General features: G+C 41.5%; 1 protein-coding gene across 2 annotated transcripts in view; it reads left to right on the top strand.

The window, feature by feature from the left end:
- SPTBN5 (spectrin beta, non-erythrocytic 5) overlaps window positions 1–17,521 on the top strand; it is a 113,291-nt gene that overhangs the window by 19,263 nt on the left and 76,507 nt on the right. For both annotated transcript variants that reach the window (XM_080996177.1, XM_080996178.1), the window contains exons 11-23: window positions 1,087–1,287; window positions 1,816–2,022; window positions 3,341–3,553; window positions 4,363–4,515; window positions 6,088–6,218; window positions 6,589–6,840; window positions 7,541–7,828; window positions 9,097–9,340; window positions 10,977–11,116; window positions 11,533–11,632; window positions 13,037–13,207; window positions 15,480–15,644; window positions 16,214–16,440. In XM_080996177.1, the coding sequence (XP_080852303.1) occupies window positions 1,087–1,287; window positions 1,816–2,022; window positions 3,341–3,553; window positions 4,363–4,515; window positions 6,088–6,218; window positions 6,589–6,840; window positions 7,541–7,828; window positions 9,097–9,340; window positions 10,977–11,116; window positions 11,533–11,632; window positions 13,037–13,207; window positions 15,480–15,644; window positions 16,214–16,440 (2,492 nt within the window). The remainder of the gene's footprint in view (window positions 1–1,086; window positions 1,288–1,815; window positions 2,023–3,340; window positions 3,554–4,362; window positions 4,516–6,087; window positions 6,219–6,588; window positions 6,841–7,540; window positions 7,829–9,096; window positions 9,341–10,976; window positions 11,117–11,532; window positions 11,633–13,036; window positions 13,208–15,479; window positions 15,645–16,213; window positions 16,441–17,521) is intronic.

The following is a 17,521-nucleotide window of genomic DNA, read 5'->3' as shown; positions in this document are numbered from 1 at the left end:
TGACCAAATTTCTAAATCTTTTTTCACTTCAGCCCAGCATTTTTCATAATTGTCTGTAAATAAATTCCCATTTTTTGCTGTCATGTTAATCCCCAGGTATTTCACTTTCTTAACCACTGTTAAACCTGTCTCATTCTGAAACCTCTCTCTCTCAATCGGTGTTAAGTTTTTCTCTAAAACCTTAGTTTTTAACTTATTCAGTTTAAATCCTGCAACTTGACCAAATTCTTGAATCAGTTCCAAAACTCTTTTAGTACTAGATTCTGGCTCCTGTAATGTCAATACTAAATCGTCTGCAAAAGCTTTCAATTTATACTGTCTAGCTCCGACTTGTATATCTTTAACCAACTGGTCACTTCTAATCATATTCAACAAAACCTCCAGGACTGATATAAAAAGCAATGGGGAGATTGGGCAACCTTGTCGTGTCCCTTTTTCTATCTTAAATTCCTCCGTCACCTCATTGTTAACTATTAACTTGGCCTTTTGTTCAGAGTAAATTGTACCTATACCGTTTTCAAAGCCTTGGCCAATTTGGCAGGCTGGCATGGAGCCAGATTTCAAGCTGGGAGAGTGCGCATTCCCAGCATCCCAGCTCTGCATCGGGGGGGGGGGGAGGTACTGGCTGCCCTGCAAGGCCACCACACCCTAAAAGTGGTTAAGCGGACTTGCTGATGTTACATTAGGGATTAGTGTCATAGCTCCATCGTTTATCTTCTTATTTTCTGCGACAGTTGCTTTGCCAGTTATGACGACCCAGTCATAAGCCAGCTATTGTGACATAGTTAATTCCTCCTGCTGCCTCCAATCAAAGTATTGTATGGCTGAAAACAATGATGCTCAGCTATATTTGATTGCACAGTCAATGTTGGTGGTAGGTATAATACAATTTGCATAAATGATTTCACCAGAGAAGATCACTTGACTCATGCGAGTGGAATGGTGAGATATGTTATTCCTTATAGTTATCACTCCTGAAATAATAAAGTGGATAAAAGAAGTGAAAACAGCATTCAAACTAGCATGACTGGGTTTGGCTTCATGGTGACATCCAGTAATTATGACCCTCCGACTTCCACCTGGCAGGCTTTGCAAGCTGAGTGTGACTCCCACCAACTGATTTGTTCTAAGATCATATGCAAGGGCCGGGAGCTAGGTCAGAAAAACCCTTCAAATCAGAGGAGCATCCAGAAGGAGACTGACAATATCCAGAAATTGTGGCAGCAGCTCCAAGATGAGGTGGCCAGACGTAAAACCAGTTTGGAGGCAGCTTCTCTCGTCAAACAGGTACGTTGGTCTGCAGCTCTGTTCAGATTGAACTGAACTGATTATTATTAAGAAGTCTAAACAAGATCTTAGCCTGTCCATTAAGCTTGGAAGGTCTTGTTATGTTAAAACAGCAACAACAATAGCACAGCCTTGCATCTAAGCACTTGTCTAATTGCCACTGGGGACAAGGAATTGCACACAGGTGAGTGAGCAGGCTAAGAAAAGAGAGGTGGAATTCTTGGTCTCTCATTTGCACCTGGCATAAAAACCAGGAAGGCCACCACCAGCAAGTCATTGATGGAGGTAGGGTTCTCTCTGCCCCTCTTCTTTCACCTCCCAGAAGCCTAGCTGAATTTTTCTCAGGCAAGTCACTTATTTACAAGGTTGCAATAACAGTAATGCTCAAAAAGAACCAGTCTTTCCTCCCTTTGAGTCTTGAAGAAATTGTTGCTTTCGTTCAGATTTGTTACTCTCCTAATGTGATATTGCTAGTATGTCACAAGCAGGCAAGATATAACAACACAATTGCCCTATTTCCCCCCTCAGTACTTTGCTGATATTGATGAGGTGGAGTCTTGGATGCAGGAGCAACAAACCCTGCTAGCTAGCAAAGATTACGGGAAGGATGAATCCAGTGCAGAAGCTTTGTTGCATCGCCACGTTCGTTTGGAGAAAGAGATAGCTGCGTATTCCTCCGAAATAAGCCACTTGGATGAGCAGGCTCATTCTGTAGCAAAGCAGGCTGCATCAGTGGTAGGTAGCCCTTATCCTATCTTTTTATCGCATTTCTATTAAGTTACATATCAGTTTGGCCCAAATATGGTTGTTATTGCTGATGAACCCAAATAAAACCAAAGCAGACGCAGACACAATTTGGTCTGTTAGACTGAATTAAACAATTCCTTTCATCTTCAGTTCCTGTGTTGTGATATTTCCCTCAAAACACCATTTTTTCTTTCTGTAGAATTGTGCCTTCAATCTTCTTATTTTTATGTTTACTCAATGTCCTAGAATTGTATGCTAATCAGCCTACTGTTGTCCCATAATATCTCATACTGACTTTGTAGAACGTGAAGTATTTGTATTTTAAACCACCTGAAAGCCCTATCCTCATAGAAGTAACTCAGATGAGGTAAAGTCGTTTTGAATATTTTGTGAAAACTGTCCTCACCAGCCAGCCTGGAAGTGCTGGAAAATTTCTTTGGGTGAAAATGATAGGAGCCATGGCCCAGTTTTGGGAGCTAATTGGAAGATGTAAAGTTCAGATTTAAATTTTTAACTCTGATAATGTGACTATTTGCTCTAAAACCGTGATAGCAATTTTGTAACATTCTCAGCTATTGTTCTCACATCTGTTGCTGTTTGAAAAATATTCTTTCAAATGCACACACAAAAGTGGCCTTGTCACATCTTAACTGCAGCCATTTTAGAGAATAGCCATTGTATTTCTACTGCAACATCTGGTGGTGAATTCATTTTTAAAACTCAGAAACACTTTTAATTTGTTTGTTCACAGGCTATTTAGAGATTCTGGGAATAGCAAAGTAAGATACAACATTCCTATAGTTGTAAAAGGTCTTTGCTATCTTCAGACCTTGCTATCCTAGATGCAACTTAGGCTATGTTCCCATTACCATTTACTGTGGCTCCACTGCACTCCTACTGTTGATGCTTGAAGCCAAGAACACATGACATTGGCCACAATCCATATGTTAACCTGTAGTTTGATGTGTTTCCCTTCAAACCAGCTTCCATCTGATTTGAAAACATGAGCTGAGGTATGTACATTTGAGACAGCCATCATGTAAACACACATGAGAGCTTCATGAATAGGAGTTCAGGGGTGGTGGTGGTGCAAACAGGTCATGCACACTGGGGAGAGAAATCCCCACCCCCTCTCTGGTGCACACAGCAGTGTGCAAATGTCTAATGTGTACATGGACAGAAATCGGCATCTTAAGCTAAGGCTACGTATTGAAATAAAACTGAAAGTAAATTTAATTTGAACTTGTGAGCAATGCCAGTCCCAAAAACACAGAATTCAGTTTTTTTTGTATATTTCTTTTGACAGATGGTATCGGTGCCAACAGCAAACACAAAGATCCATGGCAGCACAGTCCAGAGGGTAACAAAAGCGCCAGCAAGTCTTTCTGTGTCGTGCATGTCTGCCCAAACTACGCCAACAAGTCCATTTGGCTCTGATCCTCATTTTGTTACAGAAAACATCTGGAAAGCTCAGAATAAGATTAATTTATTATATGAAAAACTGCAGACCATGGCTGAGGTATCAAGTTTTTCTCATAATATTTTGAGTTCTCCCTCTCTTTTTTAAAGACATAGAGTAATTGTTTATAGAGTTGCATTGCAGCCTTTGGTTTCTGTTTTTTTGCTATCCTGGCTCCAGATATGAAAACTTAATGTAGCTTTTAGAGTTTACTCTGCAGAGAAAATACCAAGAATCCTGAAATGTGTTGCTGAAGACTGGTTTTTATATAACTGAATGTGCTAATTGCCCTATTGCAAAACCTCCAGGTGGGCAATATGTGAGAAACCTGACAAATTCTAAAAAACAGCATCCCTGCCAGTTTCCTCCAGTCATGAAGAAAACCAGCTCAAATGGAAAAGGCTGACTTTAAAAAAAAAAAATGCTCAGACTTATAGCAGGGAAATGTTTTAGGGCAACCACCAAGAATAGCTCTCTACAACAAATGGTGCTATTAACAAAGCGTTTCATGTCATTCTTAAATTCATCCATGAGTGAAGACAAATGTTTGGGTATGCTGGCCCAAGCCATTATATCCTGAGACTCCCTTCTCAGTTTCTCCTGAGAGAAGAATTTAATCTGAAATCTATGGACAGTAGCAGAATTTCAAATATATCATGACTCCCATCTTCCACATGTTTCACATTTGACAGTACTAATGCACAAATCATGGCATAGGACTACACAAATAGCTAACTTTTGGTGATTTGTTGGTGCCTCAGCTCTGAATTTGTTTTTAATCTGTTACCCTCATATACTGCCTTTGTGTTGATATATTTGTATCAGAACATATTTATTCTCATACAGTGTTTGGATACTTATTCCTACAGCACAGGAGAAAAGAGTTAGAAGAAAGGATCCGACTCTACCAGTTCTACAGTTCCTGTGAAGAATTTCGGTCTTGGATGGATGACAAAGAGAAAATTGTTCAGACTATTCAGCCAACAGCAGATAATGTGGAGACTACACAGCATAAATACCAGGTGCTGTTTCCACCTACATTTTCCCTGGCATTCTTACTCAGAGTCATAATTTACTTCAGTCTGTCAGTCAGGGTTGAATTTAGAGGAACCATTTCTGATTTTAGTAAAAAGCGACAGAGATATGTTATTGGGGGGGGGGGGGGACTCCCAGCAACTGTCAAAAGCCTGCAAGGTTAAATGGGGGGGGGGGAGACCAACCCTATTTATTTCAAATTCACTTTGTTGCAGTTCTAATACCTCGTAAACAAGGCAGTATTAGGAGCACAGGCTAAACAATTAGCCCTAGAAATGGAGTTGTGCCTTTGACTTGCAAACCTACATAGTACATAGGTCCGTTTTATTGTTGATAACAATAGTTGCTCGGTAGTCAATTGCTATAAATATAGGCACTTTGGAAAATAATCACATGTGGGCCAAAATCCCAGGAGGGTGGTATTATGCTGATACCCCTGACCCATGCTGAAGACACTTGGATGGAGCAGAAGTTGAAGTGCGTTAAAACAGTATCAATAAACTCTGAGAAGATCAAGAGGTCTTGAATTGTTTTCGAACCGGGCTTAACTTCTCATTTTTCCAATCTTAAATCCAGTTCTCCACATTTCTGCATAAGTGAATTTTTTTCAGTGTTTTTGTGTGGATTTCTCTTAATAGACACATTTTTGAATCACTCTGAAATTTCCTGTTGTTTGTCAAAGTGTGGATTTTCAAAGGAAACATTATTTCACATCACTTGCTCACTAAAAAAAGAATGTGGACTATCCACTTGTTTGCTTCTCAGTGTTAACAGGAACAACTAGGTAAAAGTGAAGCATCACACCACTGAAGTTAACGTGGGAAATAAATTAAATCTGTTTGGGAAAGTAACCTGAAGATAATAACCTTGAGAGAACTTCCAGAAATGTCTCAGTCTGTAGCAGCAAAAACAGGAGTTGTGGCTTCTGAAAGACTAGGAAATTTATTATAGCATGGGCTTCAGTTCACTCCATCATACACTCAGCTGGCAGGGATGTGGGTGTGTGGGTGCCAGGGGTGCCGGGTATAGGGGGCAGAGGGGGCTCACCCCCCCCCCCCGGATATTGAGGGGGCTGCCAGGAGCCAGGCAGCAGCTGGGACAATAAAGATCTTTGCTTTTGTCCTCTGCGCATCCTGCCCCCACCCGGCACATGCCAGGTGGTGTCATGTGACGCGTCATATGGCTACGTCCCCTCAAAGGGGGTGGGCAAGTGAGCGCCCCTGGTGGGTGCTTACACACAAATGTTGTAATCAGTGCATCAAACAGCAGTGAAATATAAAAAAAGGTCTGTGACCATTCTTTGTAAACCATTACATAAGCAAAGTGACCATTCACAAAAGCAGCAGTTGGTGATCTCAGTTCATGCCTGATTCCTGAGAAGTAAACACCCTATTCAGTTCTAATTCAGCAGTTTCATGCTAGAATTTCAAGGGGAAAAACTCTAGATACTGATGTGTAAAGCAGGTTACCAAAGATTCTTTTTGTTAGTTAAATTCTATAACGTCAAAGAGCTAAACAATAAATTATTACTGCTGTCTTTGTTGACTTCTGTTGTTCAGAGTTTTCTAACGGAATTGGCTACTGGGAAGAGGCAACTGGATGAGATCAGTTGCTTAGCAGATATGTTTTCAAAGAGCAGTCCTGGAAAACAGAATGAGATTCATGTCCATCAGAAAGAGATAAATGCGAGGTAAATGGTGGTTCATATATAGAGTTAGCCCTGTGATGTCTGAGGGATGAGCTTTACTTTAAATGTAACTTCTGGTTTAGACATAGTGTTTTCTAGAAGGTGGTTGTTTTATTGATGAATTGTTAATTATTTTATATAATTTAAGTTGCAATTGTGTTGTTCTTTTTGAGGTGCCTGTTTGCTCGCACAGACGAGAGCAGGCTACAAACTGAAACCACCATCGTGTTCTTCATAAGAATATGATACACATGTTGAGACACATTAACTTTAGAGTAAAATGTCCCTGAGCATGTGCAGAGTTCATTTCTCTCATCATAGTCCAACAGCATAGTCGCCACTGCAGCAGCCTTCTTTACTTTTCTGCTCTTAGGTGGGAGCGCTTGGAAGCACTGAAAGAGGAGAAGGGCTCAATGCTGATTGGCGTGGCTGACGTGAAGACGTTCCTTCAGGATTGCCAGGATACTCAAGGGCTGCTACAAGACAAGATGGCCCGCCTTGAGGACTTAGGACATGGGAACATGCCTACTGTTCTGTCGGCTGAGGCGCGCAAGCTGACAAACTTTGAGCGAGAGGTCTTAGTGCTGGAGAGAAAAATTGAATACCTGAAGAGTGTCGCCAAATCGTAAGAAACCAGCCCTTTGGTGCATTGTAGTCGGTCCTGGGGGCCCTGATTTCAGGGGGATTTAAAGTAAGAAGAGGGAGATCTGGTGACTACTTTGGTAGGCGTGTATTCTGTTCTTGCTGGGTAGCAGCAAGAATTGCTGTCTCTGGGTGCAGTAATGGCTTCCTTCTCTTTTTCAAACAGGTCTTCTACCTTATTGAATTATTAGGAACTTGGATCTAGTTTGGTTGTGGAGAATGAATAATCCACAGCGCTTGCGGTCATTGATAGGATTTAGGACATATCATGCAATTCAACAACCCATAGGCATCCCCCAAAACACACACACATTAACTGTGTACAGTGGAATTTGTAGAGAATCATGGTACATTTTAGGGAAGTTTTTAATGTCTGATGTTTTATTGTATTTTTAATATTTTCTTGGAAGCCACCCATATGTTCAGAGCCCCATAGCATGCAGAATAGGGTTCCCTCCTTTTCCTCTTGATGATGATAAACATTATTCTGTCCCACCTTTCATCCAAGGAGCTGAGGGTAGCACTCAAGAGAAGGAAATGTTTTTGCTTTTCTCCAGCACATCCAACCAAATCTCCCAGCTGACATTCCTTGATGGATACTGGTGGAATACAGTTCAGGTCATAATGAACTTGATCTGAGCCCTAGCACTAATTCAAAAACGTGTCTTGGCTTCATTATGCAGGATCAAGGATACCAATCCCGCAGAGAGCAGGGCCATAACAGAACAGGTTGAAGATATGGAGGAGCTCCTGTTATTGCTAAAGTCAAAGGCAGATGAGAAGGGGAAGGCTTTGCAAGTAGCACAGGACCAACAGGCCTTCCTGCAAGACAGCCGTCGACTTCTTTGGTGGGCAGATGCCATGAGAGAGAAAATGGCCAGCGAGGAAATGGGGGTAGATGTGGCCTCTGCAGAGCTGCTGCTAAAGGAACACCAGGATTTGCTGAAAGAGATACACAGTCAAAACCACAGGTAAAGACCTTCTTCAAAGGTGTATGAGTGTGTACCAATTCCATATTTTGCAAGAGAGGCATAAAAGAAGTCTGCAAAGGAGAAGACCCTGAACTCGGGTAGCCTATATGGTGTCCTTCATACATTGTTGGACTACAATTCCCCTTTACAATTGGTAAAAGGGAAAAATACTAGATATGGGTATAATGAAAAAAGAGAATTCCCTGGATGCCTAGATCCAGGTTTAGGGCAAGTACTCTTTGGTGAAAGAGCCTCAGCAGAGATTTAAAATCACAGAACGTGCAGCAAAGTAAAGTGTGGAAATATAGTCTGTTAGACCTTTTAAAAAAACCCTTCAAAGTTGCTTTCAAAGTCACTTCCCTTAGAATAGAAAGAGACCACACACTGCATAAGTTTAAAATGGTTTACTTCAAAGGTTTGCTTCAAACTCTTCAAAGGTCAGATTTGTGTGCTTTTCTATACAGCAGCAAGAAAAGACAGGCAGAATAATTTAGGTTATATGAGGCTGATTTATCCCACAGCCTCACCAATTGCTCACCATGCTGGCTGCGACAGATGGAAGTTTTAGTCCAACAATATATGGAGGGCACCATGTTAATTAACCTTTGTCCCAGAACATGTTTAGCACTCTTACATGGTACCAAATACTGTTCTACTTGGGAGGGAAGAGCATGAGATACCTATGATGGCTGTCCTTACTAAACTTCTGGTACTGTATGTGTACTAAACTTCTGGTACTGTATGCTATGTGCATGTTTGAATTGAATGATATTTCAAGAGTTCATTGTATGAAAAGAAGTTAGACTCATCAGCAAAATGACATTGAATATCATAACCAAATGCATACTTTATTTACATCATCAGCGCAAGCATTGTATTTAATTTAAATTTCAGGAACTTTAAAAACAAAGTTGTTTCCAACTAAGCTAAACTCAGAGTAGATGCACTGAAATTAATGGACCAGACTAACTTTAGTCCACTTATTTTTATGGGTCTACTCTGAGTATGACTTAATTGGATACCACCCATGGTCTTTCCTCAGAAAACATCTTTTTATTGCTTTGTCCTTAATATAGCTATTTATAGATCACATTTCTGCAAGTTTCCAAAAAAGAAAATTGAAGAAAGACTGAAAAAGTGACAGGTTTCCATGAATAAAGTACTGGTCATTAAAATAGTTTATTCTTAAGGAAATATGCATTTTCTTGATGAAGATGTGGTTTTCACTTATGACAATAATACATGCCATTTCCATGGAACTTTCACAGGTTTAAGCAGCTGCAAGAGTTGGGTCAGAAGATAATGGATGGCCCATTCAACACCAAGGCTTTGGAAATCTGTGAGTCTGTGCAAAAGCTTGCTCAGCAAAGGAATGAGCTAGATGAATTGTGGGTAAAGCGGCGGAAGAAGCTCCAGGAAGATGTTGAACTTCAGAAATTCAACAGAGAAATCAATGGCATCCATGCTGCTCTCTCGAGCCATGAGGCCTTTCTGCGAACTGATAATATTGAGGTAAATACTTATGGCTACAAAGCTGATCATATTCAAATTCAGAGTAGAAGTTAGTAATTTGTATCTGAGGTAATAAATTCTTGGTGTAAAAATATTTTTAAAAACCTCCTCCATGCTACGTTGGATCTCATCCAATATTTATAAAGTTAGGATGAGATATAAAAATACCACAACAAATACAAAACACACTTGGTTTTTTGCAGTTTAATCTTGCATATATCTGAGAATGGGGGTTATTAAGCCATGCTATTAAGCCTCCCCCACTAAAAAAAATCTTAATGTTCTTCTCTGCAGAAAATTAATATATGTATTTTTATATACGTCTGTTATACACATATGAGTTGTATGAGTAGAGAAAATTCCTTGGTTTCATGGATAACGTGTTCTGATATCATGGAAAACCTTGTAGCTGTGTTTGAACATCATGTAAGCAATGGTTTATTGTGGTGAGAATTAACTTAGCTCAGCACTGGGCCTGTATACCCCTCTTCCCCTTCCCTTTCCTGACACAACTGAAAGTAGGAGATCAGAAACTTTTTCTTCTGTTTTTGATTCACCACAGTTTGTCATGTGCTCTAAACCCAACAAAATGTAGTTACCCTTAATTATGGTTTATTTGAAACTTTAAACCATGGTTTATGAAGCTACCTTGTTTCAATTAACTAAGGTTTACATTAACCACAGTTTAGGCTTTTAATATAATGCTGAACTTAGGTTAATCAGAAAGAAAATGAAATATTCTAGTCTCCTGATTACGGCTGTGCCAGAGGAAGAGGGGGGTCTATGGAGGGCCTCAGCCCTAGACTTGCCTTGGTTCATTGCCATCAAAATAAGCTGTAGTATATTATGACTTAAAACATATCTGATGCCGTCTCCGAAACTGCTGTAAGAATAATGAAGTTGTGAATTTTAATCTGTTTTAGTAATTTAACTTCTGGTAAACTGTTTTGAGGTTTTTTACATGATCAAACAGTGTATAAATATTATGAAATAGATAAAATGATAAATGAAGGAATAAATATGCTTGCACCGTGATGTGGGATTAGGGCTAATTTGAACACCCATACCCCACCTCCTGGACTTCTCAGTGTTTGGTTGGATTCTAGGGAGGTTGGAAATCTACCCAAAGATCAGGAGAATGCAATGGACATGCAGTGCAGGAGAACTAGAAAGTGAAAATTCAGAATGAGAGGATGTTTATTATTTGAAGAGAAGGCTGAGGACAATCTTTCAATTCCCCCTGTCTCCTTAACATTAAGGGAAGGCAAACTGCTGCATTCAACAACCTGCTGCCAACCGAATGGTGCTGGGAATGTTGTGATGTTGGAGCATAGTTCCTGGGAACATCGTACGTGGGACAAGATGACCATCTCCACGGACAGTCTTGCATCCTCACATATCAACGTTCTCAGCACCATTTGCAAACTGACTGCTGAATGCTAAGTCACCTGACCACCTCATCCATCTGTAAATACTCCACCCACTCAAAAGTGCTTTGATTTTTGTGGGAATCTGCCAAGTTCACAGAAGTTCTCATCACACCTTCATTTGAAGGTTGAAGGTCCAGTGAATGTGGGAGGTAGGGTCGTGCTCAGCCATCGTGGGGTGTGGTCATGCTTGTTTTCCATATCTTCAGGACCACGTTGGTTCTATTCAGAGCCTCCTGAAGCGGCATGAGGATTTTGAACGAGTGCTACTGGTGCTGAAAAAGCGAATAAATGCAGTCAATGAGCATGGATATCAGCTGGTGGAAAGGGGCCATTTTGCTTCTGACACGTACGTATTTGATTTTCATTTTTCATTTATTTAGATCTGGAAGACAGGAAAGACCAAGGCCTATTCATGCATGATATTAAGAAACACATTAGAATGCCCTTTACATTTTTTGTGTCATGTATTAATGCTATTAGATTTTATTCCTTTGTAAAAGGAATTTATACAGCATTAGCCTGCCTTCCTTTAGCCAGAAAAATCCAAATGTCTTATACTGAATAGCAGAGTAAACTGTGGATTAATTTGAGTTAGATATTCAGCTATCCTAAACTGCCACAACACCCTGTAGATCAGTCTACTAAGGTACAAAGAGATGAAATGTTTTACCAACTTTGCAAATTATTTCTGATAGAGCTCCTTGCCCACAACCCATGTAATACCTTTTGGAGAAGTTGAATCTCCTCTTATTTCATTTACAGGATTGAGGAGAGAATGGCTGCCATACGAGAAAGATGGAAATTGCTAATTAATAATAATGAACAGAGGAAGAAGAGGCTACTAGCTTCTCTTCTATTACAGGTTAGAGGGCAGTGTATCATAAACCATATGTAGAGAGATTGGAAGGGCTTTGCTTGTTTGCTTTGTTTGCTTGCTTGCTTGCTTGCTTGCTTACCTAGGTTGGGTATTCTCCAGTTCAGGAGTACCTAACATGGTGGCTTCCTTTTGTTTTGGACTACAACTCCTATGATCTCCAGCTGTCATGGCCAAGGTCAGGGGTGATGGCAGCTGTAGTTCATGACATCAGATTATACAGTGGTTTGCAACCAGTGTGTTGTGGCACCCTGGGGTGCCTTGAATGATGGTCAGTTAGTGCTGCGGGCAACACAGGCCTTTGTCCCTCTTTCCTTCCCTCCCTCCTGTTGCAGCAGCCCTGGCTACAAGCTCCCCAGGTGAATGGTGCTTCTGGGCCTGGCCCTGTGGGTGAGGAGGCACCTCTCTTTGGGGCAGGGGGAGCAGTTCAAAGCCCAGGTGCAGCAACAGCAGCTGCCCGGAGGGCTCCCAACGAGAGGGGAGAGGCAAGGAGGCTGAGGGAACACTCCACAAGGGAGGGTGTTCAAAAAGCTCTGTAGGCAAGGGGTGACATTACTGGGCTCCCGAGCCCCACATGGGTGCCGCAGAAAGAATGTAGCTGGTCAAGGGAGCCATGGACTCAAAAAGGTTGAAAAACCTCTGGATTCAGAAAGAGCATATAGTTTATCCTAGAATGTGGATGGAATAACACATGTTTAAAAGCTTCCCCACACAAAAAATGACCTGCATGTAGACACTACCATATCAGGGAGAAGGTTAGGCCTGGATACTGTTCTTTGATATGTTTGCTTTCCACAGCAGATCATTCTTTGACGCAGGGAAATATTAGGTATTGTGACCTTTCACTGGTGTTCTAAAGTGTAACCTGAAGAGTTCACCTGGGGCCTGTTTTAAAGGATGGGTATGTTGTTCTTAAGCTTTCTTTGCAGGGAGTGTGCCACTTTTGTATTCTGCATTGGCATGAAATAAATGCTGGTGATGTTTATAGCAGACTTTCATATGTAAGGGATAAGAGGCATTGTGGGTCAGCAGGGACATATTACCACACCAAGTTCTTGAGGGATTGGCCCAAGTTTGCCTTTAATGCCTACTGCATCATATATTCCAACTTTCTGATAAGAAAGGGCTCACCTAACCTGCTCTAAAAAGAGTATTTTGACCAGTATGCAGCTGTAGGAGAAATTTCAAAATAAGAATCAACCATAATGTTTTTCTGTGCTGTAACTGCGAAGGGTCAGGTTCACAGGAACATCCCATAATGTGACATTAAATGTTGTAATTGAATACACACTATGTTTAATGTATGTATGTTTTTATTGTCTTATCTGTAAATATATGTTCCAATGTATCAAAATGTACATGGGGGAAAAAAGAGATTTAATGCAATTGTAGGAGTTCACTCATGACACTGCTGAGCTCTTGATGTGGATGGAGGAGAAATACAAGATAGCATCAGATGAGTCCTACCGTGAGCCAACAAACATACTACGGAAGCTCAAAAAGCATGAAGCTGCAGAACAAGAAATGATGGCCAATAAGAAGCATTATGTGGAGCTGATGGTGGTAAGGCTGGTCTCATGGAGATATATTGATGACTGGCAGAATAGCCAACAATTCCTTGTTTGATTAGAACATTTCAAATTTAAGGACAAGAGTTCCATGCATACCGTATTTTTCACTCTATAACACGCAGATTTTTTCTCCTGAAAAGGAAGGGGAAATGTCTGTGCGTGTTATGGAGCGAATGTGTGGTCCCTGGAGCCGAAAAATCAGACAAAAATCAAATCGGGCTTCACGATTGCTGAAACGGAACAAAGAGCAGGGAAAGCCCCTCCCCTCCAGGCAAGCAGAGGGGAAAAGAGGAAGCAGCTGCTTTCCTGCATTCTGCCTCAGGGTCTTACTGCCCACCCACTCTGTTTCGTTGCTGTGTTTGCTGAAATGGAACAAAGAGCAGGGAAAGCCCCTCCCCTCCAGGCAAGCAGAGGGGAAAAGAGGAAGTGGTTGCTTTCCTGCATTCTGCCTCAGGGTCTTACTGCCCACCCGCTCTGTTTCGTTGCTGTGTTTGCTGAAACGGAACAAAGAGCAGGGAAAGCCCCTCCCCTCCAGGCAAGCAGAGGGGAAAGCAGAGTGTCTGCTTTCCTCTCTGTGCTTCGGAGGGAACAATGTTTGTGAAGGGAAGAGAGATTACAGGTTCAGCTTAAAATTCTGATTTGACTTCCTGCTTTTTGTTTTTGGGGACACACAGCATTCAAATATGCTTTCTTCAATTTAAAAGGATGAAATCCTTAAACAGTGTTTTGCCTGTAAATTCATGCGATCTGGAAGATTACAGTGTCTGTACCTCTTAAGGGATGGCAAAGCTTAGGTTTCGCTGCTAAATAGTTCTTAATGCAGTTAAAATGCTTTCTTCTGTCAAGGCAATTAAAAAAAATAAATATCAGGCAGCCGGAAAACATGCAGATGGGAGAGAGAGAGAGAGAGAGAGAGAGAGAGAGAGAGAGCGCTGGCTGGCTTGTGTGGGTGGGTGGGGGGGGGGACTTTTGCCTTCCTTTCCTCACGTTATAGCCCTCTCCTGCATTCTTAGCCTTCTGTGTTTTTCCTTCCCTCCCCACTTAAAATGTGGTTACAAAGCATGGATCCACATGGATCCTCAGGATCTTTGCATTGGGTCACCCCAAATTCACCATCAGAGCACACAGCATGTCCATGGCTACAGCCTGCCCCCCCAAAATCACGCACCCACTGTTGCCTGGGGCTGCAATGGTGCAAAAACGTGGTTACAAAGCATGGATCCACATGGATCCTCAGGATCTTTGCATTGGGTCAGCCAAAATTCACCATCAGAGCACATAGCATGTCCATGGCTACAGCCTGCCCCCCCAAAATCACGCACCCACTGTTGCCTGGGGCTGCAATGGTGCAAAAACGTGGTTACAAAGCATGGATCCACAGGGATTCTCAGGATTTTTGCATTGGGTCACCCCAAATTCACCATCAGATCACATGTCTGTGGCCACAGCATGAAGCACAAAAATGATACGTCCACTGTTTCATTCAGAATATTTTTTCCCTTGTTTTCCTCCTCTAAAAACGATGTGCGTGTTATGGTCAGGTGCGTGTTATAGAGCGAAAAATACGGTATTTCTGGATTCTAATAGCAAACAACTCACATGCACAGCACACAGCACTGGATCCAAAATTCTGTGTTTCTGAAAAGCTAGTATTAATTTTTTGTTTTTAAATTATATTTCTAATATTAAAACTGAAAATGTGTTGGTGCTTTCTGCAGAAGCCTAAAACTAGGCTTTCAGGGGAAGCAAAGTACATAGCCTCAAAGAACTGTGCCTATCAAGTATATTGCTTACTTTGCTGCTTGTAATATCACTTAGGATGCCTGCATATAACACTAAAAAGCAGAAATTGAATTTTAAGAATAAAAGAGTCTAGTAGCACAACAGTTACAGCAATGTATTAGGAAGAACATTCTAAGCAAGTGTTTGTTTGCATGTATGCATGCATGCACTTTCCCATCATATGGTGTTAAGAGATGTCAAAGTTCATGCAAAAGACTGATGGGAAGCAGAGTTTTCCTACAGCAAAACAGATGAAAACAACACACTGCCCCTAAGTTCAGCTTGAATTCAGCCTTCTGAAATCAGGGCCACCAATGTACAGCATTGTTGGTTTGTTCAGTGACTGGTTGGTGAGCATCGCTTTGCAGTTTTTAGGATACTGGCTTCTTCTGCATACAATGACTTTGACATAAACAGAGGCAGATAGGAGTAACCAGAGCTACAGGAGTTTTCTCTTGACCAAATGCACTGTCTCTCTCCAGGCTGGAAAACAGCTGGTTCAGGATGACCACTATGCTGCAGATTCCATTCAAGATAAAATGTCAGAGCTGAAGAAGAAATGGGAGAAGCTGTACAGCAAGATGATAGAGCGAGGAGACAAACTGAGGCAGGCCGGACAGCAAGAACAACTTATGGAACTTCTTGAGGTCAGGGGCAAATGCCTTTCCGCCAGGAAGGCTAGGGCTAAACTGAGTGCCATTGCCACTGTTCATAAATTTTAAAAGATCGTTGGCCATGTTGGTTGGGGCTGATGGGAGTTGAAACCCAACATCTGGAGGGCTACAGTTTCCTCTTCCTGTTTTAAAGTATTTAACCAGTGAATAGTTTTAGGTTCTCAAACTAGTAAAGAAAATGTAAAGTAGCGGAATACTTGAGCATCTGCTTTGCATGCAGAAGGTTCAAGTTTCAGTCCCCAGGCAGGGCTGGGATTGTCCCTTGTCTGAAACTCTGAAGAGCCTCTTCCAGTCAGTGTCAACAGTCATGAGCTAAATGGATCAATGATCTGACTCTATATAATGTAGTTTCCTATGTTCCTCCTATGACAGCAGAAAATGAGCATTCGCAGTGCTCATAGCAGATTCTGCACCAAGGAATAAAAACCAAGGTGCAGAGCTTGCTGAATGGTTGCACCATTCCATCAGCGCCACAGAGAATTTATGCCAGAGGAAAGAGAGCAAAGCGGGGAATCATCCACATGTCAATATTTCCCCTTTAGGATGCTGAAGAGAAGATAGAGAAGGTTGAGAAGAGTCTTCGAGATGCAGAGATGGGCCATGACTTGCGTTCTAGTCGCAATTTGCTCAAGGAACACAGTCAGCTGGAAAATGAGATGCAGGGATTGGCTGAGAAAATGAGCTCGATTGTGTTGCATGCCAAGAAAATGGCTACAAATCATTTTGACAGTGAAAGGATTCTGGATGAGACACAGAAGTATTTGGAATGGTGGGTTGCTCTTTCTGTAAACATAGTGCATTGTACAAGGCTTCATTATTCTCCTGTCCATAAGGATTTACTTTTATATCTCAGCCAAGCACAGTCTGATACTGCTTGTTCCACAGAACTCAGAAGACTACTTTAAGGGAACCGGGTTCGTGTCTCCGCTCCTCCACATGCAGCTGCTGGGTGACCTTGGGCCAGTCACACTTCTCTGAAGTCTCTCAGCCCCACTCACCTCACAGAGTGTTTGTTTGTTGTGGGGGAGGAAGGGAAAGGAGAATGTTAGCCGCTTTGAGACTCCTTCGGGTAGTGATAAAGCGGGATATCAAATCCAAACTCTTCTTCTCTTCTTTAACAATAGAATAAAGCATGAACTTTTTTTCAGCTGGAATTTGCCAGAACTCAGTTTGGGCACCTCTCAGGTGGGCGCCATTGCCATTCTAAGAGAATGAGAGAGGTATTCATAGTGAGTTTTGGCACCTCTTTTTCTAGAAATATAACACTGGAATAAAGCCTAACATAACATAAGCAGGTAATGCAGAGAGAGCTAGTATGGTGCAATGAAAAGAGTACTGGGCTTGGATGTGGTGGAAAACTTAAGAGTCAAATACCCACTTTACTATGAAGGGATGACCAAATCATTATCTCAGCCTAAAGTATCTCACAGGCTTTATTGCAACGGTAAAATGCTGATCAGCTTCCCTGGTATTCTTAGCTTGCCACTATTCTTTCTTGCTTCCTTCACCAGATTATTAGCAGGACACAAACACATAAAAATCATTTGCATCGAAGTATGATTGGAGAAGTGACTCTGCTGGCTTCTATAATTCATAACATTCCCAACATGCAATTTTACACTGGTTCTTCTAATTAGTTTTGGCAATGTGGGTGTAGAAAGCAAGCTGGGTGCACAAGATTAAAATCAACATTTCAGAATTATACATTACTGTAGAGGGGAAGATATTTCACTGACAGCTGGATCACTGACCTTTTCTTTGTGACTCATCAATTATGTTGACTAATAAGAATGTTTGCTTATTGAGGGGATCCTGCATTTTCTTGGGCTGAGTGTGTGAACTTCATTGTT

Source organism: Podarcis pityusensis, assembly GCF_964106645.2.
Source record: "Podarcis pityusensis genome assembly, chromosome: 1".
Taxonomy (NCBI): domain Eukaryota; kingdom Metazoa; phylum Chordata; class Lepidosauria; order Squamata; family Lacertidae; genus Podarcis; species Podarcis pityusensis.
This window is presented reverse-complemented; position numbering and strand designations above follow the sequence as displayed.